At 32.8% G+C, this 27,510-nt stretch overlaps 1 protein-coding gene and 1 long non-coding RNA gene across 6 annotated transcripts in view; one reads left to right on the top strand and one right to left on the bottom strand.

Moving 5' to 3' along the window:
• The window catches only part of LOC135840124 (uncharacterized), a 76,296-nt gene that overhangs the window by 856 nt on the left and 47,930 nt on the right, over positions 1-27,510 (bottom strand). For 3 of the 4 annotated variants that reach the window (XR_010557700.1, XR_010557699.1, XR_010557701.1), the window contains exons 2-4: positions 1,793-1,986; positions 1,615-1,706; positions 37-150 (exon numbers count right to left, since the gene is read on the bottom strand). This is a non-coding gene — a long non-coding RNA (uncharacterized LOC135840124). The remainder of the gene's footprint in view (positions 1-36; positions 151-1,614; positions 1,707-1,792; positions 1,987-27,510) is intronic. The other variant, XR_010557702.1, reaches the window with a different exon arrangement.
• The window catches only part of cdi (center divider), a 57,599-nt gene continuing 33,283 nt past the window's right edge, over positions 3,195-27,510 (top strand). Inside the window, exons 1-2 of one of the 2 annotated variants that reach the window (XM_065356473.1) lie at positions 3,195-3,453; positions 4,603-5,042. In XM_065356473.1, coding sequence (XP_065212545.1) covers positions 4,719-5,042 — 324 coding nt within the window. In that variant the 5' untranslated portion in view covers positions 3,195-3,453; positions 4,603-4,718. The remainder of the gene's footprint in view (positions 3,454-4,602; positions 5,043-27,510) is intronic. The other variant, XM_065356472.1, reaches the window with a different exon arrangement.

The following is a 27,510-nucleotide window of genomic DNA, read 5'->3' as shown; positions in this document are numbered from 1 at the left end:
AGTTCCTGTAGAATTACTAAACAGAAATACTCATACTTTTGAGGATAAAGTTCACCACAGATGTACCAAGGTATTCCACCGATTGCGTAACGCGTAATCGATCAAGTAATAGGTAAATTAATCTAATGACGTATAAAATCCATGACTTTGCTGCAGGCCCGTAGCCAGTGTAGGGGCAGCCGGGGCAATGCCCCGGCTAGAAAGGCTGTTTGCCCCAGGTAGCAAAATCAAAAAAAAAAAAAAAAACGTTTGCCCCGACCAGCAAAATCATGAAAAAAAATCAGAAAGTGCCAAAAACCAAAAACTCAACAATGTAAGTAAAATTATGGTTACGTTCATGAAATGGCTACACTAGCATGAATTGCATTTGATAGCTCGATGGCTCGCTCGATGCGTTCACTAAATTTTAAATCAAAAATTTGTTATGTAGGCTAATTTGAGTAAAAATTAGTAATTTGTGAGGATTAGAAATCCAGTACATCTTTTTGCAATTTTTTTCGAAAAGTGAGACTTTCACTTTGTGCAATTTATGGCAATTTTACATAAAAAATTGAGACTTTTACACTACGAAAAAGCTAAAATTTTCAGCAATAGGGAAGACCTATGGACAATTTTTAAGAAAGAATGAAAATTTTTATAATTTTTTGCGAAAAACCGAGAATTTTGACAATCTTAGCAAAAAGCAAGATGGACTATTTTTGAGGAAAACTACGAATTTTTGGCAATCATAGGCCAAAAAAATGATTATTTTTTTCGCAACCTTCCATTGAAAATGGGAGAAATTTCGGTCATTGACATTTTTTTCAAGCAAAAAAGCGGAATTATTTGGTAATTTTTAGAAAGGGAAATGGATATTTCTTGAATTTTTTTTACCAAAAAGTAACAATTTTTGGCAAAAAACGAGGATATTTTTGGAAATGTTGACAAAAAGTGAGATTTTGAGCCATTTTTGGCGATAAAAGTGTATGTATAAGTAGGTCAACTTTCTCAAATTATTCACTTATGGATATTACTAGCATTTTTTTCTCATCAAGTTAAATGCAAAAATTGAATTTTTGAAATTAAAAAAAAATAATAATAATTTGGAAAACCAAAGCTACTTATCGAAAAAGTAACCCAATTTAGTAACTTAGTTTCTTGAAAAGTGATCAAGTACGAGCCCTGAGTGAGGGGCAAATGTTTGTTTCGAGAAGTGAAGTTTTTTCAGGTGTAAAGAGCGTTTTTTGTCTTAACATTTCTTTAAAAATTTGAATAATATATTTTTTTAATGTTGTTTGGACGCGAGTCAAATTTGACTATTTTACCTCATGACAAAATTAAAACAGAAACAGTCACAGCCAAAGAATTATTACAAGAGTTTCACAGTAAATCGCGCAGATTACAGCTGTAAGTATTAGACTCAACCCCAGCATGACGCATTATGTTCATTTTTTTTAAAAATTGTTTTGGAATAACGGATGGTTGAGGGGGGTTAAAGGGGGGGGGATGTTTCACAGATGTTCGAGCCTCAAAAAGTGCTGCCCCAGCTGATATTTCCTTCGCCCCAGCTACAGCCAGATTCTGGCTACGGGCCTGCTTTGCTGAAACCCATACGTGTTGTGAAGCAAAGCATACAATCCAAACAGTGCTAAACAGATCGAACTGCCGGAGAAAGTCCAAAATATCAGTTTCCGTTTCCCAATTGTATTAATTGTCCTCGATATAGCCTATAAAGAGAAAAAAATACACGAGATGCCAAATTTAAATTTCATTTTTCTATGTACATTACCAATGTTATAAACAAATTGTTTACCAAAATTCTACTAGATTTGATGCTCTTTTCGAAACGATTCAATACGACAATTGAATTTGGTTTAGTGATTTTCAAACTTGAAATGTGGCTGTTACTATTTAGTAGGGTTGAAGGAATTCATGCGTTGGTAGGTAATATTTTAAATCCGCTCCATGCTTTGTTTGTTCAGTTTTTACGAGTGACTTTTTCTTCGTCTGAAAAAGAATTGAAATTAATATTTCATGTTAGGTAGGTAAATATTAGGACTTTGTACAAGGTACAAGCGTTACATAGTTACAAAACACAAAATTGAAATTTCGTTTCAAATTGTAATTAAGGGGAAGCAGGAAAATTTTCTAATGTAATGTCTGACTGAGTACCTACTATTTTTTTTAAACATTTGGGTTTCGTAATATTTTATTACAATATTTGTGGTATCGCGAATAAAAATGAAGATATTATTTTTCATCTTTTCTCATATTTGTTGCGACTAAGTTTATAGAAAAATTTGTGGCGAGTTATCATAAAAAAACACGAATAACAAATTTGTATTTAAAATGTAATAAATAAAAACTGGAGAAAAAAGGCAAAAAAAAGTAAGCCATGGCCGCGAACATAGACGTTTGAACCTTTTCATTGGTGACCATATCGAGAATTTGAGATTGCAATTGCATTCAAGGTGCCAGACTCATAAAATCAAATGAGGAGGAATCCGTTTTAAAATCGACTGTGAGTAATTTACCATACCATAACCTATCTCAATCTAGAAAAAGTGTCTCTTTGGCCGGGTGATGACCCCCCTCTCTCCCCCTGACCAGCATAAAATCGCTTCCACTGCAACTTTCGTACCTAGTTATTTACAATTTACAATTTACAAAATTACCTACCTGCATGATATATAATATAATACATAATTATGCAGTATGTAGTTATGTACATACATTTTGAAATTCACCACTTAGCCAAATGATCCCTAAGTAATGTCTATGAATTCGGCGATTCGGCCCGTAAACCTAAAACCCATCAACCCCCAGTATTCCCCATGTACTGAAACTGAAAATAATCGTCGTTGTCACTCGATCGCCGACTTCTAAGTTCTAGTAGTCTCTATTATAATTATACAAATAGGTACTTTAAAGTTAAAATTAAATATATTATGTAATATGTACTTACTTACTTACTTACTACTTACTATACTTATTCAGCTGTTATTCCTTATTCATTCAAAATTACTGCGATTTTTTTTTTCAATAAAAATGAAAAGTAGAAATACCTTCCGATGTACCTCGTTTTTCTCAGTAATTACTTCGCGAAGGAACGATATTTTCCACCGTGTAGGTCGTTCCATTCACTACACAACCAACCAACCACAAACCTCCTAAGGACGTCGTGACGTAAGCACTCGGTAGCTGTATTCTTGTTTCTCGAGTACCGAAGTACAATCAAAAATTAAATTAGTTGAAGATGCGATAAATGGAGAGGAGTGTTGTTTGGTGTGTTTTTTTTACATTTTTTTTATTTTGGTAATTTTTTAATCGATGTGATAAGTGAATTAAAATGAATTTACACTTAATTATAATGTAATCATTCGCGATTTCAAGTTTTGTAAATGTACCGTAACGGAATTTATATTGTGTATTTGAAGTTCGACGCTAACGTGAAGTGAATTTGTGTTCTATTTTGTAAGTTTTATTGTCTTGTCATTTTTATGTAAATTTATGGCTTATCATATTAAGTTCCTTATTTTCTCCATGATGGTTATTACAAACTACTGCAGTAATTATTAGAATTCGGCTCCATCGGTTTCCAAAGTTGTATTACTAACTTGATTCTCATGAGAATGATAATTCCTTCCCCAAGTAAATAAACCCACTGTTCGGATTACTTATCATGATGGATGTTTCCACTGGTTCCATTTTTCATCTTCGAAGGGTGTATTTTCGGAAACTAATTGTTAGAAGAAGAAAAATTTTACGCACAATTAATCCAATTAGCGAAGTTTTTAAGTACCTGAGGATCATAGAAAACCGAACATTTTGCATTTTTATTTCATCTGTTCGGATGAATTTTTGTCAATCGTACGGTATGATTTTTGTGCATTTTCAGTTTCGATGCATTTCTTTAAGAAAAAAAAATATATAAAGCCGTCGGAAAAACAATCGTGAATCATGTTGTGGTTCGACTTCATTTTTTTGCTGGTGCTTTTCCATTTTTGCAAAAACATTACTTGTACATAATAGTTATTTGATTCTCTGTTAGTACCGTTTGATTGTTGCTCATGGACTGGAGGAAAGGCTCGAGAATTATATTTTTTTGTGTGTGGTCGACTTATAAGGAATTTAAACAACGTACAGCGTTTAAAATTGTTACTTATTACTTTGGGTGTACTTTTGATCAATGTTTTTAATTGATATTTGTTGTTTTTTTCTCTATTATCAGCTGTTATCAATTATTCTTTCATCTGATGTAAAAAAAGAGAACAGACTCATTTAGTGTATTGTTGCATAACACGAAGAAGTTTTAGTGATTGGTTATATTGGGTGTCTTGAACTTGATTGAATTGTAAACAATAAAGCGATCACAGTAAATACAGAAATGAGCACAGTCCGCTCAGTATAACCTAAATATTCTCACAACAACGCGATTACGGTATAGAATTGAGAAAAAATTATGCTTTTGAAAATGAGAGCTATTCCTCGAGTTCCTCGATCTCTACTCCAATCACTACGTCGACCTCCTCATTTAACTTTAAAATATCAATTTAGAGAAATCACATCGTCGAAAAATATAATATGTTAATTTCTAAACTTCTACCTTTTTTATTTGTACAGGTGTTTTTGAATGTTGCACGGAGAAGAACTAAACTATCATTTCACAAGCTCGCCGATACATTGGAATGGTGACTTAGTTATTAATCCCTTTAAAATACGTTCGTGGTTCCGTTCGTATGATGTATAATAGCGGGCGCGACAGCGGCTATTGCGAAAATGCGAATTCGAATTTTGGCGATGCCGCCGGCTCATCGGAGAAAACGCCATTTTTCAATTCAAAAACACCATCCGCTGTACCGCGATGTGCCTCTCTGGATGCTGAAAAATGTATACCCAGCGAAGATGTACATCTGATCATTGCTGATGAAGGAAAATGTAGAGATCATCGAATCACCGGATCTTCGTGTAGAGCCCTGAAGCACGCGGTTTCCAATTTGACTCGTCTAGATGACTTCATCTGCGAAAAAATTGGAGATGGATTTTTCTCCGAAGTTTATAAGGTGAGTGTTTTGTTTTCTTGTTTTCTTCTTTGTGCCCGAGAGAAGAAGTAAATTGGATTCGAATTCACGGATTTATCGTCGTGACTGACTCTGTAGTGTATACTGTACACACGTTTCTTTCAAGTGTGCATCGGTTCGTTTTAACAGGAAAAAATTCATTTCCTGTAACGTTTTACTCGAATTTTGATACGCATACCGTTCGACATGATTTCTTAACGAATTATGCTAATTACGATGGTGCTGCAGTAGCAGGTTGTGTACGGAGGAAAAGTTAATTGTGTGAAATGTATTCCTCGCCTAGTGCTCATCGAAAGTAAATCTAAATGTATTCATCTTATGTACACGGTCGCAATTCTCCCAGTGTGTCTGATAACTTATTCTTTCAAATTGATTTACGACGAGTCGAATGCAGCCCACGCAATAATGCAGGGTGTATCAGTAGTCATGAAAAGTCATGGGATTGATTCAAATGTTATGGGAAAGAAAGTCTCGGTATCGATTCTGTTCAAAAGTCACGAAAATGTTGTATCCATTTGAATTTTTTTTAGCATCAAAAAGGTCATCCGATTCTAGAGTAATTGCTGACAACGGAAAATTTTTGACCTAAACTAATCTAGATCGATAGACCTTGTCCTAAACCCACAGAAATCAAAATTTAAAGTGCTGAAGTTCGTTTTTAAATTTTTGGCGAATTTTTGAAAACTTGAAAAATTGAAAAAAATCTGTTATAAGGACGATTTTTTTGAACTCGAATTGATCTGGAAGTACCAAAAATGAACTTGAGCATCTATAATTTGATCGTTGCCTATTGAGTTGTTTGGGCAGTGGGCACCCTCTCGATTATTTTAGATGGTCACCGCGAAATTCCAAGAATGCGAGTTCGAAAATGAATTTTTGGCCAATTTCTAAATTCCAAAATAAGAGAAAAAAATCTAATTTTCAAATATGGTATTGGTAGGTGTATAACAAGTGGGTTTTCGACAATATATCGTCAGGTGTATCTATACACGACCATTCTCGCCTCGAGAACAGTCTCAATTTGGCCTTTTTGGAGTCTCCAGCGAATTTTCAAATGCCTCCAGAAATTTCAAATCATTATGGAAGAGCTAAAAATGGACGTTGACACCCGTAAGTTCAGTTGGGCATTGTTTTCTAGTCGGACAATTCAAAATTTTGATTTTTTCATTTTTTCTGGAATTTGCAAATTAATTGAATAATTTATTTTTGAGCTTTTCCTCTTAGAATTTCGTGACAACCACCTAAAATAGCAGAGAGTGTGTCCGAATATTCATTTTTGGTCCTTCTAGGGCGATTTGAAAATTTTTGGAGAAAATTAAAAAATAACCGGAGGCTCCAGAATGGCTTAAAACTAATAGTTGTTCATGTGTGGGAGCTGAATTGAAGGAATTATTCATATTGGTTCTCTTTGCTCAAAAAATTTGCGTCTCATGGAAAAGTTCAAAAATCGCCTTTGAATATTTGGAAATTTTTCAAAAATGAACTTGAAGGGGGTCTTAGGACATGCTCTTTCGATCTGGCTGGAATTCGTTCAATTCGGAGAATGTAAGTTCAAGATGTTCCGTTCCTTTGTGATTCATTTAAAGAGGGAAATAATTCCTCTGAGTTTCTCTTCAAGCTGTCCAAACATCCTCAATTCCCTATAAAATTCATGAACATTTTTTTCCAATCTGACGCCGATCTCAGAAAACTATATTTTATCATTTCTGGTCTATTTGGAGGTTACCTATTGATGTTTATTTCCAAAAATACAGCGTTCCAGCGAATTCCAGTCGGACATATCCAGTATGATTTTTTGAATTTGATTTAAAAAAAAAAATTTTATGAGATTGACTAGTTTATTTTATTTATTTTTTATTGAGAAAAATTCTTTTCTTCGCAAAAGTCACTTTTAAAACCATTTTACTATTTTTAGCTAATTAGAAGCTTCCATTAAGACTTCGATTCTTACATACATGTAGTATTTTCAAACCTGTTTTTGAGGCTTGAAAGAATGATAATTTAATTTTCAGTTCGCTTTTGAGATTCGTCGCGAACAAATTTCTCTACATTTAAAAATTTCTAAAAAATTCACTTTTAAATTTCATTTATGCACAGCTTTTATTATTATTTTTATTCTTTCAAAATCCCCTTGCGGTTAGTAAAGTAAAACACGTATAGAAAATGAAATATGCCAACAATGGCTTGCTCTAATATCCTATTGATTTCCTTTTATTAATTATTATGGTGAGCAAAGTATTACACATCTATATGGTCTCATTATTCTTTTTTTTTTTTTGCATATTTATTTTGTTTTATGCAACAGTATGCGTTGGAATGCGTTGCTTAGTTAGCTATTGATAATGGAATTTATTAACGTATTTCACACTATCAGAAGTGTGATCGGAAATGTTGGAGTTTTAACGTGTTTTTGATTTTACAAAAAGATTTTTTTATGGGTTTGGGCCTATTTTTGTCTGTCTGATCATCTTAATTCTCAAATTTTTGCTAAGACTAATCTGGCAACTTTTTATTGAAATTGTTGACGGATGAAAAAGTACTCTCGATAACACTGACGTACTATTCTAATCTGCAATTTTTGAAATAGATCTCTTGAAATGCTACCTAGTACCTACCTATCCGATCAAATATGTATGTAGTTCAATTTTGCACTTCACGAGTTCGCGACATCATTGACGATTGCTGAGATAATACATATACTTTGTAACCGTATCGAATTCTTGATTACTATTTATTATGTCAATTCGACAGTTATCGTTAATTATAATTATCGTGATCATTATCTACGTGAGTATTTTTTTTTTTAAAGACTTGCATTCTTTATTCGTTTACCTACGTTTACGTCTGTGGTCTGTGACTTGAGTTTGGTACACGAGTGAGATACCTCTTTATGATAACGAGGTCCTACGGGTGTCCCAAGTTGACAGTTGATATAGTTATTCTTTTTTTCTTTCCTTTTTAAATCTATTTATAGAGAAGTATTTGGCACTTGATTTGTTTACATTCCCTCGCGGTTTTCAGCATCATTTTGCGGGTGAAGTTTTTAGGTGCATTACTCGTATTTCAAAAAATTATTTTTCTACCGCTATTCTTCCTTGTCCGATCGTTATTTTCGTGAGAAAACTATATCTTAACAGAACTTTTTTTTGTCATTTTTTTTTCATTCGGTCATCTTCGAAAAACGTTTAAAAAACTATGTACTAAATCTTTCTTAAATTCTACTGGTATGATAATGATCGTTGGAGAAAAAAGGTCCGAATTGAAGATGACGATAGTTTAGCAGAACTGTAGTAAATATAGGTTTGTCGATATAATTATACCTTTATTATCGGCGAGCGAAGCCTCGAAATTATACAAATTCCTCGAGGTGAAATGATGTACTCGTATTTTACCAGCATGTGCCAAAGAACGGTAGCAGTATTTTATCGATTGGAATTTGTTGTAAGCAGCGTATAAATTGTAAATTTTTTTATCGAATAGCCCGAGGTTTTGATTAAATAGGTACATAGTGATCCAAAGATTAGGATGTTGGGAAAAAATTTGTCGTTAACGACTGACAAGTGGTCAATTATGTAAACTTTTCACTGGCATACTTTCGCTCTTGTATGAGTTTAAGTGAACCTATCTATTTCTCGGTTTCTTCATTGTCGAGCAAGTTGACTGAAGAATTCTTTCGTTTTAAATTTTTGATTTTTTTTCCTTCTCTTTTTACAACCGAATAATATGATTAAACCTTTGATGTTCTGATTCGTATGTATTAGGCAACGATAGCGGTTGATTATTGCGATGCAATTATATACATACAACCAAATTTATCAACATGACGTTAATGAAAATTTGATGATAAATTCGCATATCTATTTAGGTTAATTCTTTTCAATAGCCACAGCCTTGAACCAGTTGAATTTGTCACGTGTGGTTATGACGATTGCGGATTTATTTTATTTCATTTTCAAAGAGAACTTGAGGACAGGGTCAATCATGGAAGGGATGCGATAGTTTGCATTTGAACGCAAATTTATCCAAATTAGGTGATAATTTGTGGAAACTATAAGGTTCTAACTCATCGCTACTTTCAACAGATTGCCCAAAACAGGGAAGAATGATGCAGGCTGGGGAAGGCTTTTGCCCTATCATAGGGCCATGAGTGTTATGTATATTTTAATGTAACACTTGTAAATAAAAAGCTTCTGATTGATTGATTGATTGATTGATTGAAGGTTGATGAATATTATTGCTGGACTAAAACATCGTGTGGCAACTTTTTCATTTTTTTTTTTTTGTTACCAAGGTATGATAGAAGTTTTTTGAGAGAATTTGGAAAATTATTTCAAAAAATAAATGAAGTAAATTGGTATTAGAACTCAGGACTCTACTTGAAATCATTTTTCCGGTTTTTGAACATTTTTAAAAATCCATATTTGGCACATTTTTCATGAAAAAAATCATAATTTGATCAAATTGACGTGAATAGCTGACATTTGGGTTTTTACCCTATTTTTGACCTCCCGAGTTGATTGGTGATAGTTTCGAACGGTTCTGGAGCCTTCAGCAAATTTTCTGATTCCGTAATTTTCGAGAAAAAAAACGCTGTGAGTACGAGTGGATTGAAAAAGAAATTCAGCACCTATAAACTCGTACATTATCATCTTAATGAGCCTTAACATCGATTTAGGTATACACATTTTCGAAATATTTTTGCACCAGTTCCAATCCAAAATTTTATCCAGCAATTACTCTTGAAAAAAAGTGCGTATAAGATTCAAAAATTTCGCATCTATAAACCGGCACAGGAGGATTTTGAAAATAGGTGCTGAATTTCATTTTTACTCGACTTTCCTATTACGATTTTTACAAAAACTGGAGAATCCGAAAACTCGCTGGAGGCTCCAGAACCGTTCGAAACAATCACCAATCGGCTCTTTGGAAAATATGTATGATGCAAACCAAATTGCAGCCTTTTCATGCCGATTTGATCAAATTTTGATTTTTTCACGAGAAGTAGGTATGTATAGGTATTAGGTAGGTATAGATAAGTTGAATTTGAATTCTCAAAAATTCACCAGAAATCTAAAAATGAATTTTAGCACTTGACAAGCACCCACTTTGAAATTTTCGCTGGCGGTTGGAATCCTCTTTACGCAATTTTTTTTTCACTCTAACACGAAAGATTCTATGATGCGTAGAAAAAAAATCATTCAACATTAAGAGTAGGTATAATGGATATTTTTTTTTACCAAATCTTAATGTTTGAAGGTCTCTTTTAGACTTGACCAAACTTTTCCCATTACAACAAGCTATTGTATGAAGTAGTAGAAGCAGACTTTTTTTTCGATAATTTCCGAAGATATTTTTTTTGTTTGTGCATATATTGAGTGCAGGGTGGTCCGTATCCGAACTCGAAAAAGAAATACATAATAGGTTGGTATAGGTACTTTTTGCAATGTATAATGGCCAATGAATCTCGAACCCTTCGCTACTGAACTGTTAATACCTTAGCATTAATATTTTAAGGTTATTCCATTTTTAGCTGAATTTCATCATTTTTGAGGAAATTAAAGTAAGGTTGGTAATGAACGAAGCGATAAAAAGTGAATTGAAGGACCGAAAATGAAAGAAATAATATGGTTTTTGTTGAGATTGACCTTCTTCCTTTTTAAAAATTTTTTTTTTGAAAATGATGTTCTGAAATTGCTGAATTGTCAATTTTGAAGTTTTTGTTTTTTGGTTACTAACTAAGAAACGTGCATTTGATAATTTCGAACTAAATGATTCAATATTCATACAAAAATGTTGCGTGATTACTGCGTAACCCTATCTGAAGAATTTTCAATTTTTCATCGCGCTTTTCCGCTCTGTTTTGTCGTCGAATTCTTTTTCAAACCACCTTGTATGTTTATGAAAAATTCGTGCGAAAATTCGTTCCCTTTTAAAGTTAGCGTATGAATTTTTCAACCGAAATGAAAACTTTTATTTTCAAGCATTACGAAAGTTGAAATTTTGAATTAAATATGCCAAAAGTAATATTCCGTCTTGAATTTTTAACGTTTTTATTTTCCGATCAATAATAAGATAAAGACTGATTTTTATCGTCACCGAATTTGTTCGTGTGCGAGTTTAAAATATTTTTCTTTCAAAAAAGGAAACAAAGGCGATCGTAGAAATGAATGGATTATTTTTAGAAATCGAGATTATGTTGTTTTGAAATTATTGTCCTTTCGGCGGGAAAGTTCTCGTTGAAAGATTTCGATCGTTTTTTCACTACGAAAAATTAATTCGTGTTCGGAATGCGAAATTAGTCGTATATTTTTCGCTCGAAGAAATATACGATGCTAAAATCCTCTCTAATACAAAATTTCTTTTCAAAAATAATACGCTGTTTATAAACCGTATAATTGAAAATTCTGTAGGAAAATCAAAGGGAATTAATTACTGAAGCTATAGCATAAGGTACTCGTACTACCTATCATTTTAGCTATCTGTTGCGAAGACTTTTTTCCTGTAATGTCTCTTGTACCTGTTGTCGTGATGGCGTTGGCGGTGAACTTGTATATTGTGCATGTACGATATGTAGGTCTAACTTTAACCTTTAATGATGAGTACTGAAAGAAATGCGATGTATGTAGTAACCATGTATACACGAGATATAGATTAGAGTAATTTTGTTTGGCGTGCTGTATAGTAACATTAAACGCTGCTCTCTTTTTATACGTATGTACAAGTAATAGGAGTAAAACCTATGTACGTATGTAGAAGAGTTGAACTATTCGAGATCCAAGAAAGAGGGTATACTAAGTAAGCATTATAAGCTTTCATTGGCGTTTATACGATTGCGGGCATTGCCCCGCTTTGATATCATTTTATTTGATTTACACTCGTGTATTTGTTTTGGATGCATGAGAGATCTGCAGCTCGCGAGTTTTTGAGTTTGGGAGACGATGGCGATGATGAAACACCCGTACCAAGCCAGAACATCTGTTTCGTATCGATGTCGAAAAGTAAACTTTTTGTTTTGAAGTTGCATCGATCTAGTGTGATTATGTAATTTTCAATATTGTTTACAAGATGCCTTGGAGTCGATCGCCGAACAAAAATGTGGATATTTATACCTTAGATAAAGCTCGTGGGTGTATGTGTGTGCGTAGAGGATTGTGTATGGTATTCAGTGTACAGAAGACGTTGATGAATGAAAATTTGGCGTATAAGTTTTTTGTTTACGAGTGTTTGTACAGGTATATAGAATGAGGTGCCCTCAGGCTTTGAGGATTGAAACACCTACCGCGTAATTCAGTGGGTAGGTATACGAGTATTTGTTTGTGCATAACTATACCATATAGTAAGTTGGAATACATACGATGATTTTCGTATTGTAGAAAGTGAAAATATGGCGATAATTTTTTTTTTTCGTTTATTATTTACAGTGGTATCCTGCTGTGAAAATGGTAGATATTTGTGTAATGATTTGAATACCTATATCTATAACAATGTAAATTATTAATTTTATTTTCTTCTCGATTTTTGCCCTCCAGATGAATATGTATGGATGGTGTAAATATTACTAGAGGTTTTTAACTCCGGCAGTTAATTGCGATATACGTGCTCTTGTTCTTGTATGTCTGAGGAATTTTTTCCGTTTTGAATTTAGCGACGAATTCGTCTGCTGATTATGTAGTGTATATAGTTAGCTGCTTAACCTATGTGTAATTTAAATTACCTATCCAGCGATGGAATAATGATTGATGGTTGATACGCGAAGAACAAAAAGCGAGTTGTCACGTTTTACTCGCGTATTTCCTCGACTTTATGGTTCAGACGATGTAATAATTAGGAGACTGTATACTCGAACTAACGAGCAAATCCAATAAAAGATGTACGATACGAGCATTTTGTTGAGATGTACTCGAACTTGTGTTTTTTCCGCACATGTTGAACAGAATGCAGTGACGAATTTACCTGAGGTTTTAATTTACAGTTTCTTTCGATTTTAATATGTATTGGGATTTTTTACTATGTTCATTGTTCAGAGAAGGGTGTGTAAATTTTTGTAACAGTTTGGAATATGACAATAGGGATTTCCGTATTCCCCCTTCTCTTCAGAGAAACATTTTTTATTAAAGTGGACATCCCATGGAACATTTTAAAGCAAACTTGTCCAAAAAAAGTTGACCTTACTAACAAAATGACCATTTTGAATTGATAGGTCAGCCGAAATCGCAGATTTTGGTGTCTAACATGAGACTGGCATAAAAATATTTGAACCGTACAAAGCTAGATTGAAAGAGCGTGCTATAGTTTATCACCAGCCAAAATTTCTAGGGTTGAAGTGCATTTATCGATTTTTAGCGAATTTTCGAAAATCGCATTCCGGCCAAACACCGGAAAAAAATTATGATTTCAGCAAATTCACTCCTAAAACTGAAATTTGGAACATAAGTACCCTGTTTTTGACCACCAAAATTGATTGGAAATGGTTTTCAATCGTTTCGAGCAGTTCTGGAGCCTCCAGCAAGATTTTTTGAACGTGAAATTTCCACAAAATTTTACAAAATCAAGTTGGAAAGCCGAAATTCATTCAGTATTGAAATTTCAACACGCTATTAAGTCGACTGCAAGTATGGTTCGTGTTCCAACTTCCAAATCGGTCAAGTGGGTCACCAACAAGCACCAGTCTAGAGCATATGTGCCTAAGGTACCTAATTTGAACAGTTTTTGTAGCGTTTTTTTTTTTTTTTTTTTTGGAAAACATAAAATTTTTAAGAAGTCGCTAGAGACTTCAGAATGGCTTGAAACTTTTACTCAATTCCTAATATGATTACCAGTATATAATTTCTTTCACTCAAAGATTCAAATTTTGGTCCATTTTCTTTGAAAAAATAAAAATAAAAATTGAATATTTTGGTAATGATCTATACTGAAGATTCATTTGTACTCTATTTTTGACCTTTGAAATCGACTGGTGGCAGTTTCAACCCGTTTTGAAGTCTCTGACTTATTTTTAGATTTTCAAGTTCTGGAAAAATTGTCATAAAAAGGAAGCCAAAATGAAAACAATTAGTTTTTATAAACTCACATTAACCCTAAATTTGTGAATATGTACCTACAAAAATAACCATCAAGTTGAGTAAATCAAAATCATTATATTCGTATTTTTGTTACAATGCAGAAATTTTTATGAAATAAATGACCATGAAAATGTAATGTTTTATTCAACTCAATTGTGGGTTCATGAATAAAACAAAAAATTAAAACTAAAAAATTATGATTTTATTGCACTAAAATGGGTATGTTTTAGAATTCGTTTATTAAAAAATTATATAAATGTGCAATCATTTTTACAAAAATCGCGATTTTCAACTGAAAAAGGCGTTCTCTATGGGAAAAATAAGCTGGAATTTATCAAATTATCTTATTTCATAGTTAGTCAGAAAATTGTCGTATTCATCACCGCAAATTCAAGTTATCTTTATCTATCATTGAGGCAAATACTAAATGAAGGAAACATAACCAAAAACTTCTGTTATTTTATTGTGAGAAAATGTGTGATGTTATGAAAACAACAAAATCATTTATGATTTAAAAGACTTGCGCTGTGTGATGAAAATCAGAATTATAGAAGGTGATTAACTGCATGATGTCGTAAGTGTTTCAAAACAGGGGAATCCTTACAAAAATTACAAAAAAATAACCTTTGCAGCGCTTATTGCAGATGAATTACCTTATAGTTCTTAATCATTGTTGAAAAAATGGTCTTTAGTTTTCAAAATTGAAGAAGTTTAGTATGGGCAATAAAGTTTTTGAAATCGTGGATGACTTGAGATTTTGAGTCCATAGGTTAAGTACTCGTATATAATTTTTCTGTTTTTGTATACGTAATTACGTACATTATTTTTATTTTTCAACTTTTTTCGTCTTTAAAAAAAATGGAAGTCATTTTCAAAAGCTTCCAAACCGTTTTCCCTGTAACTCTGACACCGACGAATGTGAAAAAACCCACGAATATGTGGTTCGAAGTCCATCGAAATCATCTTATTTTCTTTAAAAATTGATTTAAAAAACTCATTCCGCTTCTTGGTGATCGCTTCTAATCATTCTCTCGATTTGCTATATCCACCTATATGTTTATTTTTATATCGAAAATTAAAATTAGGGTATTTACTTGATGGGTATAGTTTTGCGTGTATATTGGTGCGGTATGACTTTGGCAACGTAATAACTATAATAAGATTACCATAAAGTTTTCTTTCCAATATAATAAATTACTTCGAAAACAATAAAAAAAATGCGAGGCGTGGTACTATATAAATTATCGATTTAATTATTATTTTATTTTAGGTGTGGCCGGAATTTATTGGTAAGTATAATATTTATCGATGCATTATTGTAGAAAAGTAATTGGCCAGGAAAAGTGAGCCTTTCGCTGAAAAGAAAGTCGACAGTTTGAAAAAATCTAAGGTTACTACCCAATGCGATGTAAAAAAATCTAAAACTTTAATTGGAACGAGCACAAGTTGTAAAAAAAGTGTAGGTAAAATTTTGCTCGTGTGAATGTCTGTATGACAATGGTTGTCCATTCATATTTGTTTTGATTTTATGCGGCTATAGCGGTTTTCATTGATTTTACTTCCGTCTTTCTGGGTACGGAATTAACAGGATGATATGAAATGTATTATAGTACGCGAGTAGATGCATTATTACAATGCGTATTTCCTGTTTACAAAATCATTCAAACTGTGGCAGGTAAACAAACACTTTTAATTAGGCGTGTTTTCTCAATTCTTCAGTGAAGGATGGTAACGGATAAATATTAGGTTTGCGTAATTTCTGACCACCGCGTGTATGGCTAGCCAAATTTAAGCTTATATCCTTCCCATTATGTAACACTGATAAGTATAACGGTGTGTTATACGCTTATATTATTATTTGTTTACCTATCTGTGTGTGCCTATAAGTGTATGAATTTGATCAGCATCATCAGTAGTATCTGCATTGTCCCTCGACGACGTACACATTTATGAACTATTTGAACTTTGAAGTACATAAATACATTATCTGGCGTTATTATATTTTATTTTTAGTTGGAAACTTCCTCTGTATATTAGTTGTTGATGAATAAGGTACGAAAACGCGTTGTGTTTGCGATTATACGATAAGACACATCAATATTTTTTCCTCGAAATTTACTAAATCGATTCTCTTTATTGCAAAAATTCAAAGTTAAATTGTATTTTATCATCAGAATTTTCTAGGAAGCAAAAAACAATGTAACTGATGGTGATAGAGATGAGAAAAATATTTTTCAAAGATCGAGAGAACAAAAATTGATATTTTATGCTCTCTTCAAGATGGGATTGGATTCATATTCCTATTAGTCCTAACTCAAATAGACTCATGAAATGCATGATTATAATATTATCTAATCTAAATCGTATTTTTTTTTGTTTCAGGTGAGTACGAATTTTCATCCTAAGAGTATCAGAAATTAGGTATTCGTATATGAGAATATAAGTAAGTAAGTTAGTTTATTACTATATACTCGTAATATTAATTTCGGATCAGCTCGTTGCTCTGCACGAAAGTGATTCGAAGTTATTGGAAAAAGTTCGAAAAGAGCATAGCCAGGTAAAATTGGTGAAATGGTTCTATCCCCTCAGATTTTGAAACTAAATAGTGTTAGTCGTTTCTTGTGGTTCAGGTTTCTTGAGTTTGAAAAAAATGTTCTCATCATAGATTTAAAAAAAAGAAAGTTTGTAATTTCCCTAAAATTACAATGAGCATCCATATTCTGGTGGATCGAAAAAAAAATCTCGGACGATTCCAAATTCAGCCGAAACCTTCATTCTGAGTTGAAAAAGCCATTCAGAAAAATTAGGTGAAGTTTCCTTTCCGAGGAAAGTTTTGAATCATGGTTATGTTTTTTGCTTGGGGAACTCAACATGATTTTTTCTGAATTCTTAAAAGTCAAACATGATCTCACATATCTGATTTCAGGATTTCAGCAGAATTTTTCAAGGTTTTCAGAAATCTGGCAAAATGTGAGAAATCATTTTCGAAAATCGATTCATTAGTTTTTTTTCAAAGTTCTGAAAAGTCAGACTGATATCTACCTCAAATACCTAAAAAAAGTATTTCAGTATACCCAGTTCAAAATTTTAAGTAATTTTTTCAAAATTTTTTGAAGTCTGGCAAAATATCAAGAATTCAGCACAATTTATCCTAAATTCGTAAAAGAATTTCAAAAAATTGAGAAAAATGTACAAAATCTTATCAAGGGATTCCACGATTAGGAATTGAATCATGAAAATTTATTGAAAGATGTTTAATTTGATAAAATGATAATCTGTATTACGTATGTACTACTACTTTGAAATGTCTGAAAATTGAAGAATTTAATGATTGAATTTTTTCCCTGTTGAGAAAACTAAATTTCATTTTTTCTCATGCTTGTAAAACTTGTGATTTTTGTTCAAAAGTTACAAAAAATGTACCTATAGTTTTGACTCAAAGAAGTCGCCATGTATTGTTCACGTTATAACCTGGTGAAAAAACACAGCGGAGATACGAGTATATCGCTATTTTATTACCTAGCAAATGAATTGGTGTGTTAGGAAACGTGATCCAAAATTTTGTCAACAATTGACTCGACGCCAAATAAACGTGAATGTTGATGACCTACAATATGGTTTTCGATATTAACGAGAGTGAAATTAATGTACTTCGCGACGAATACGAAGTTTGAAATCCGAAGGGGTATTTTTTAAAGATCATTTTTAAAGCTCCGGTTGAATATTAATCTTCTCGTTCGTATTTGTGCGAATGACTGTCAAACGAAAGGCGTAATTTTATTAATTCGTTACAATGGTACTTCTGGAGATTCGACATTGAGACGAAGACGAAGAAAGAAAATACAAAAAGGGAAATAAAAAAAGGAAGTCACATAAAGTTGGAGTCAACGAAACGGAAATTATGTATTCCTTATGTCTATAGAGTGTACATAATTTATACACCTACTGGTTATCGTTGATTCGCCTTCAACCAACACACGTTCTTTGTACAATAAGGTAGCACCATGCCTCGGCCAGACATTGGTATGGGTAATAATCCATGAATCGTATGATTTAATAAATGACGAACGTCGTTTGAATTGATTAAAAATATAAATAGTGGGTATGTCTTATGTATTTCCAATTTGTAGACTGCTGCAGTGCAGAGTATCTAGATAGATATATTTAGTTACCTGTGACTGTGACACGATGTGATGCGTACAGGTAGATTTAGTCAACGTTGATAAGGCTTCATCCAAATAGGTCAAGGATTACCTTTACCAAACCAGGAATTCTTTTCTACATTATTCTGTTCAATTAAAACAATCGCAATAGTGTTATCGTGTATCGCGCTCTTGTACTCGTACATATTATGTCAATGATGATCGTCGACAATGGAGTGGAATTATTATTACTGAGACCAATAAAATAGTTTGTGGTGATGAATACGAATCAAACGAACTGTGTGTATTTTCCCCGATGCGTTTAGTCATTATGACTCACCAAGTAGAAGTGATTTTGAAAAATGTACGAGATTTTTTCACAGACTGGAGTTTTCCAATGGAAATTGCGGAGGGAGAAAATTAATGGAAAGAGAATAAAAGCTGTGGAAATCTACTTTGTAGTAAAAATGCATGTATACGTAAGAACCATTTGAATGAATTTTCATAACATTGAAATTACTTAGTATGTTTTCAAATCGATTTCTTATCGAGAAAACAGGGAGGAAAGGACAAAGGGGAGATTACCCTCTTCAGGCATATGAAAATCTAACTATCCGAAAAAGATACTTCGAAAATGTTTTCCATTGTAGCTTTCTTCTGCTTTCTGAACCATTTTTTTTTTTTGCCCAAAAACTAAGCTACAGTGTGATCTTTACATTTTCATAAAACAATCGTATAAAATGAATGATTTTTAAAAAATCATCATGAATTGCGACTTTCTCATACCCAAAGAACTGATTTTGCCCTCCCATGTCCCAATTAAAGAAATCATGGTCACACCATTGACATCCTATCATAGGTTGGCGCCGTTGAATACCTATAGATCTCTAAAATGAATCTGTAAAAAGGGCAAAACGTTCGAATAATTTTTCCCTCTACAATCCAAAAGTTTATTTTGTTTCAGAAATGATGGCAAAATTTTCATACTTGAACAGAATTTTCCAACTGCTGAAAAACATGACTCGTTTTTTTCGCTTAAATTTTCAATTCATTTCTTATACATTTAGGAATTTTCGACGCCAAATTAAAGTTTACGAATGAATGGTTTTTACAAAAAGTAAATTGAAATCAAATGACGATGTGATATCTGTTTTGCATATTGAAAGCTTAAGGACTTAATGAACAGAAGGTTTTACTGTCAACGTTTCATTCGTTAAATTATCCTCGTAATTTTCATTTTTTGGCAAATTTTTCCGTTTTCTCAAATGAAGCTTAATCAACCGAAGACGTTGCTTTCAAAAACAAAGCAATCGAGTGATGAAAAGTTTATCAAACAACAAAAGGAAATTTTCAGCTTAGAATAGTCTAAAATATATTTTGGGAAAATAATTAACTCACGACGAGAAAACAAATAAGAGCTGTTATATAAAATGTCTCATTATTATCAATTTTTCACGATTTTTCATTTCCTTCGATAAAATTTATAGGATGAATATTTTACTGTTACCTTTTGGCTTTTATATCGGGTTTGAAAGCCTTTTAGGAAGAGCTTTCTGTTATATGTGCTTCGATAATTGATTGATATAATGAACGTTATCCGTTAAATGGAAATTGGACGGTGACCTTTATGTGAGTCATACATTAGTCAGCGTCCTCTCGAAATTCGTCTCACTAATGGATTTTCTACTCCGAGAGAACTGAAAAGGAAATGATCGCTTGAAAACATTTAAACGCTGTGCGCCTGTGTGGTATAAGTTTGTTTTAAGTTTTTCCCTTCTTGATTATACTGCTCGAATAACTTCAAGTTGAGAGATTTTTTTTTACTTCGCAAAATTCACGTATGAATAAGTTTACTTACTTCGGTTATATTGTAATGTAGTATTTTGTGTAATTTCTCGAGGGGATTTTTCAAAAGTAACTTATTACTTTTTTTTTTTTAAATAAAGAATTTATTTGCGAGCTGTTACAGAAGTTGGGCTTTGATGGGAATATTAAAGAAATTGATTTTTGAACAAAGTGTGATATTTACATTACTCGTACATTGCTGAAATATAAATTTTATTTTGCGTGTTTTCCCCTTAAAAAAAAGTAAATGCGAGAAGTTATAAAGATGCACGATTATTTTCTTCTCTTTTCGAAACATTCTTCATTTTATTAATCTTCGATCACGTTCTATAAGTTGAAGCGGTAATACTTCAATTGAAAGTGGTCATCTTAGGTTACGACTGGATGAGTTGTTTGGCAGTGTGTATACTGTGTACGTTGAGAAGTTGAAAGTACTACACCTGTTTCTTCATTTCTTTCTTTCTTTCTTTCTTTTTTTTTACAACTCGATACGTTATTCTGGTTATTCTCGGATTTCTTTGGAGAATTTGAAAAATCTGCGTAAAACCGTTGCGTCGGTCGTATTTATTTATATGGTACGAGAAAGACAGTTGAAAATCATGCATGTACCTACACGTAAACTTGAACGAAAGTATTCACATTTCATTCATTCAGCTTCTTCTCACTAAGTAGGTCGTACAAAAAAATAATTCACCAGTAAAATTCAATACGTAAAGCCATTTTATCGTAATTAATTCATTATTGATGTTTTTCGAATTCAATCAACTCGGTCGCGATAATGAAACAAAAAAGTTATTAAACAAATAGGAAACAGTGTAGAAAAGAACTCGGCAAAGTCTGCAGTAAATCGGCACACGTTTCGATGCTTTAATTCCGGTATAATTCGACGAAATTACTTTGTACCAATTTGTACCGGAAAAATTAGGTACCTATATTGTAGGTATACGAATGAAATTGAAAATTGAAGTCGAATACGTGGTTAATTTCTTTTTTGACTGCGTTTAAATCGTGGTCGTAAACGATTTTATGGCAAGAGTCTTATTTTGAGATGAGACTAAATGTGGTACAAAAGGTATGTATGAGAATTTTATAAGGATTTGGAAATTATTCGCATGTTGAATACAAAGAAAGTACTCGTAACTATAAGTATACTTTGTTGAAGAACGTAAATATTGATTCACTGGTTACCTATTTCGTTTAAAATATAGTCGTTCAATTTAAATTATTGGTATAGAAATTTTAATTAAAAGGAACTTTTTCGTTTTTCTAGAAATGTGTAAAATGTTTTTTGAAAATTGTCATTCGGGTGTTGAATTTCGACATCATTCGCCAGTTTACTTTTTTCGTTTAAATCCTGTGGCTTCTTCTTTATACATACATTTGTAGAAGTTTCTCTCGAATGCGCGTGTAAAACCGGTAGAAAACATATAAATCTTATTTACAAGTATGCGACGATGTTAAGGTCAAGAACAGATTTATAATTTCTCCTTCTAAAGATACCTAAATGAGGGTTTCTTTTGGTTTTTGGTTGAATTTCTATACGAATAAGCGAATGAGAAAATGGTTAAGATTATCAAAATTTTTACCAATTTCAACTTCCAGATATTTTCACGAAATAGGTTAATTTTGACTCCAATCAATTTTTTTTCAATTCACCTTTTTTTTTTAGAAATTTACAATGTTTGTTGGTATAAAATATCCCATCCTGATGAATAAAGAGGAAAATTATACCAGAAGCTGACTGCGGCAAGAACCGATTTTAAAAATATGATGTGGAATTGGTCTGGTCGGTGTGAGTCTCCGAAATGCACTGTTTTGCGTTTACGCATGATTTGCTAATGAGACGAAATTTTGATAAAATTGCAATTTCCCAAGTTTTACAAGAGGCTGCAAAACTCTTCAAAATAACTTGAAACTGCTTCCCATTAATTAAGTGAGCCAAAAAAGGATGTTTATCAAAGTTCAGATTTGTAATCCAATTCAGCAGGTGATATTTTGAATTTTTTCATTTTTTATCTTTTAATTTTTTTCAAATTCCGCTAAATTCGAAAAATATAATTCAACCCTTGAAAATGTTCCAAAACGTACTCTGTCCATTTTAAAAATGGACTCTATCATATTTTCTGCAATATTTTTCATTTTAAATAAAAATATAGGTTTTTTTTTAAATCTTGGATTTTTTAAAAATTGGAATAGAATTTGGAAGGATACAAGATTCATTCATTTCCATTGATTGGGCATAAATTTGGAAAATTGAAGATGAGAAAGAAACCTGATGTATCTACATCAAAAATAATCATCATCTTCCTAACCGAAAACTGCGTTCATTCTCAAATACAAAGGTGAATAATAACAAGCATGTCGTTGCGTTGTACATGATATAAAAACGATCAAAACCGTATCATTGGATTGCGGTGAAAGGGATGAGACACTGTCTCATAGATAGGTATAGAAAACGCCATAGCCATCAAAGAAGCCATTTTATTTGATCTTGAAAGTTATATTTAAATTATTTACTAATATTTTCTCCGCATTGTGGCTCGTATACGTGCATATTTAAATAGCGAGATAAATTCAATGTGACTAATGCAATTGGTTTGTTTTCTTCTTTTTTTTGAAATTTTGTTGAAAAATTACGAAACTCGTCAACATAACGACAGTTGATCTGTGTGATTGTAATTTTAGATGTATTGCATTTCGGTACATATGCAAATATGTATACTTAACAGAAGCGTGACATAATGAAATATGTATTTGTGGCTGCAATAAGATGTAATTGTTTATTAATAGAAAATACGTATAAATATAAATGTGCTATGTGTATGAGGTGCCTTGAAAACAGAAAAATTGCAGTTTTTTTTCTTACTAAATCTCGTCATCTTGAGTGATTATTTTGTAAATTTATGAGTATAATAAGTCATCGCGAATGATTATTTTATTAAATAAAATGCACGTTTGGTGATGTCAGCTGACGTTGTAATCGATTATACATATGTATTATCGGTCGATGGACGATGATGCATTTTCACCAAGTACCACAATAGGAATTGTTATATGATTTTTCATCACTTTCCGTGTGTTATAAGCACGAAAAGGGTGTTGATAAATGTACCCGATTCCATAAAAGAATAATACATGTGCTTGGATTTTTAAAGTACAACGAAACGCGTGAGGTTTACCAAATACCAAGATGAGCTTTGAAAAAACGAATTATTGATATTATCGAAGATTTATGTGAGAAAGGTAGAAAATCTTTGCCCCTACGGAAAGGTGACAAGAAACTGCATTGCAGATGAGAAGTCTATCGTCCTTTTCACATACACATATGGAATATGTGCGCATAAAAATGCATAGTCACGATGTTTAGGTAAGAAAGAATAGCAGGACTTGTATTCAGTTTTTTCCCTTTCTTTGATTCACTTTGTCAATACCGCGCCAGCCTTTTAATATTTTAAAATATTTCGAAACTGGTTGATAGTAGAATTTTATCGAGGAATGCGGATAATCTTCGTACATGCATTTTTGTATAGTGTAAAAAGATGTTTTGATTTTGACATTGTATGCCATCGAATGAACTTTTATATGTACTATTCTTGGTTATTTTCACTAGATGCATTTTCTAATCGATTGTGTGGTTTTTCAAATTTTGCATTTGTACCTCTGTCGGAGTGAATGACCACGTTCGAAGTTGTTTTCTCAAAATGATTCGAGTTGTGGATGTGATAAATTACATTATTTTGGCTGGCGTCTTAACGCACCGTCAGTATTATGATTTTCATGTGTTGGAATAGAATAGACGCTTATATTTCTATCATTTATGTTTTCTGTATGTTTTCGGTGTTATGACAAATTTTATCTGAAAGTAGGGCAATTTTAATAGAATTAATAATGAATTAGTACGTTTAGCGAGGTTGTGTCTGGACTTGTTTGTTATAAATTATTGAATGTTCGTTGCGAATTATTTTTGGAGTGTTAAAAAAAATATGCATTGGCAAGTGCAAAAATTTGTCGGGTCAAATATTCGTTTTTGTTTTTTCTTTCTTTCTTTTTATTCCATCTTCTGCTGTACAGTCTGTTTGCTTTTTGTTTTGAAATTTAGAACAGAATTTCGTTTCTAAACCAAAGGCTAAAAGAGCTGAGGCAGGTGAATCAGCTGGCGTAGATTTTTTTTCTAGCTCCCTGTTTGTGGTGGTGGAAAATGTTTGTGAAGTTCCTCGCAGGGCTCCTACGCGAATTCACTAAAGTTACTAAAAGTAACATTTGATAACTTTGAAAAAAATTTTGTTGCCAAGGTTACTTGTTTTTAAACAAATGAAATGTTTGAAAATTTGAATCTTCCAAGTCTCGATTTTTGCCAAAAATCGCAAAAAGTCTCGCCTTTCGTAAAATTTTCCAAAAGTTTTGTTTCTTGCCAAGAATAGCTGAAAATTCAAATTTCAAAAAATTCTCATTTTTTGCCATAAACTGCTTAAAAATATCGTTTGTTTACAAAAAGTTGTGAAAAAGTCTCGCTATTTCGCGTAAAAGCATCACTTCTTTACCAATAGGGGATCCCCCAAAGTTCTGATTTTCGCCAAAAATTGAAAAATTCTCGCTTTTTCACCAGCATTTCTAAAAATTTTGCTATTTGCTTAAAATTGCGAAAATTTTTCATTTTTTTTCATAATTCGCCAATACAATAGGTACATAACAAAAAGTCGTGCGTTGTACTAAAAAGCCAAAAATCCCAAAAAGCTTGACTTTTTCTCCAAAAATTTCCTAAAAATCGTTTTAGTTAAACATTCGCGAAAAAATTCCGATGAGTTTCATCATTCATCCGATTTTAATTGGAACGTTTTGTATCGTGATTTTTTTTTAACCTACAATTTTAATCAAAAGTTTTTTGTGAATTTTTTTGCATTAAGCATATGTACTGTTTTGCTCAAGATCTATAAGTTTTTTGGATACTTTTTCGTGCTTTTTCGGTTATTTAAGTTCATTTTTTTCAAAAAAAATGAACCTTCATTCATATCACCCTCTCAGGAATATGTGACCTCGAATGTACGAAATTTGGTATTGAAGTGAAGGTTTCTTGTTCTAGTGTTACCTTTTTTGAATTTTCTGACCTCCAAAATCGGTTTTGAAACCATCTTTATGCCAATTTTTAACGCTCTTCTATAGTAATGGACCTTCTGAATGGTCAAGAATGCGCGTTTTGATATCATTTTTTGCTTTTGGGAGTAGGGACAACCATTTTTGGGTGAAATTTCAACTTTATCATCTTATTTGGATTCATTGACATAATAGATGTGTTCTTTTTACACGGATTTTGACAGATTTTCGAGAATCTGGATTTTGGACGTTTTTTAAAATTTCTTTTTTTTAACACTTTTGAGAGTACATTCACCAATTTTTCAAAACCTCGAGCCTTCTTTTTCAAAGTAAAATCCAAAATCCATTTTCAAAAGCTGCTACCCAAACAGATTCTTGTGGATTCTAAATCTGCCAAAATCCGTGTAAAAAGAACACATCTACTTTACTCCAATTTCCACTCTTTTCTTGAAGATTCAGCCAACTCTGGAATATTTGCTTTTATATCCGCTTTCAGCAATTCTGCGAGAAAAAAAAATGAAAATTCTTTTGTGCCTTAAACGTTTTTCTGAAAGAAGTTCTGTGCGATTTTTGGAAAGAACGTGATCTAAAACCCCCAAAAACCAAATTTTCAGGTGCCACCGTCATTTTTAGATTTTTGGCGAACGTTTGAAAATTCAAAATTGACTGTTTTTAGTGATTTATGATTTAAAAAAAAAAAAAAAAAAAGTATGCGTCCTTGATCAGTAAAAAGAATCAAAATAAGTCTTGAAACTGATATCAATTCCCCGAGTCCAAATTTCGCCATTTCCAGCCATTCTGGAGCCTCCAGCGTGATTTTTTAATTTCTCCAGAATTTTGAATATGCTCCAGAAGACGTGAATATGAACTTGGGCAGCTAAAAATCGAGTTGTGTGTTATTACTCGACTTGCTTAACGAGTTTATCTACATTTGAGCCGATTTTGGGAATGGGAGTGACACTTCAAGTGTTGGTTTTTGACCAGCTTTTTTCATAATAAAAATATCCAAAAAATCAAAAGTTTCCCGTTTGCGAGGAAATTTTTGAAATTTGCACGAATCGCTGTATTTCGTCCAGAACTGACCCCTTTGAGGGCGAATTTTGCCATTTCCAGCCATTCTGGAGCCTCCAGCGCGATTTTCAAAAGCATAAATCACCAAATACAGTCAATTTTGAATTTTCAAACGTTCGCCAAAAATCGAAAAATTGAGTTGGGCTGCTGAAAATTTGGTTTTAGGGGTATTCGACGATGCTCTCTCCAAAAATCGTGGTCCCGTTCAAATTGAAGGGTGACACCTCAAGAGGTTCCCTTGAAAGTTGATACGAGATTAGGTAAATGTTAATTTCCAGTATTCCATCATCAAAATGAAAACATGTTTCCCTCTGAGATCCTATTTTAGATCAACTCCCAGCCCGAAAATATCTCTCTCGTAAGAACTTGGTGAGAAATGCAAGTACGTATGTACGTATGTCTATTGTCTATGTACCCGGTACCGACTACCCAACTTCGACTATGACTTCCCTCTTTTCATGATGGAGTTCCGGGGCTTGGGTTTGGGTGAACGCCCGGTTATCAGATGATTTTTTTCGCCAAAAAATGACAAGTTTTATGCAGTATTTTATCGTTGAAAAAATATCATAGTATAAAAAAATCTGCACATCTTTTCGCCTGGAAAAATCTGCCAACGTTTGATCGTACATTCTGATAGAAATTCCCAGTAATTATGTTTGAAAATGTTGCTAGACGTATCTCTCATGTAAGAATTAGCATAGGTATAGTGTGACGCAGTGCTCGTCTTCGAATTACAATGTCAAAAGATGTTAGAGTATTTGACTCGGGTAACGTGTGAAATTAGCGAGTTACGTTACGCGAAAAGCGAGCAATATAATTCATATTGTTCGGGTACAAATATACAAATACACAAGTACGAATGCTAAAAAGTTTATGCATGGAAACTGGAAAGCGATAAACTATAAATTCAACGAGGTGCATCGTTAATAAACGAACGAAAACGAAATACACACGCCACGAGAAGACTGCAGTCGGTATAGCTAAAGGTTTCGGCAAAATGAAGATGAGACGTTGGAGGAGTTGAACAATTATTTTACATTCACGTGAAAGTAATATTATAAAATTAAGTACAATCGTCGTTGGTTAGTTAATTAACTGCACGTAAGGCGAGTTTACGCAGGTATGCGTTAACTATATGCTATGTACATATAAGATGATTCGTACTCGTACTATACCTATACCTAGACAGTAGACACAAGTGAAATTGGCTGCCGTTTTATTTGCACCGGTGCGCGATGA

The sequence above is a fragment of the Planococcus citri genome, chromosome 3 (genome assembly GCF_950023065.1).
Source record: "Planococcus citri chromosome 3, ihPlaCitr1.1, whole genome shotgun sequence".
NCBI classification, from domain to species: Eukaryota; Metazoa; Arthropoda; class Insecta; order Hemiptera; family Pseudococcidae; genus Planococcus; species Planococcus citri.
The sequence above is the reverse complement of the archived record's forward strand: the minus strand, read 5'-3'. Positions and strand labels throughout refer to the sequence as shown.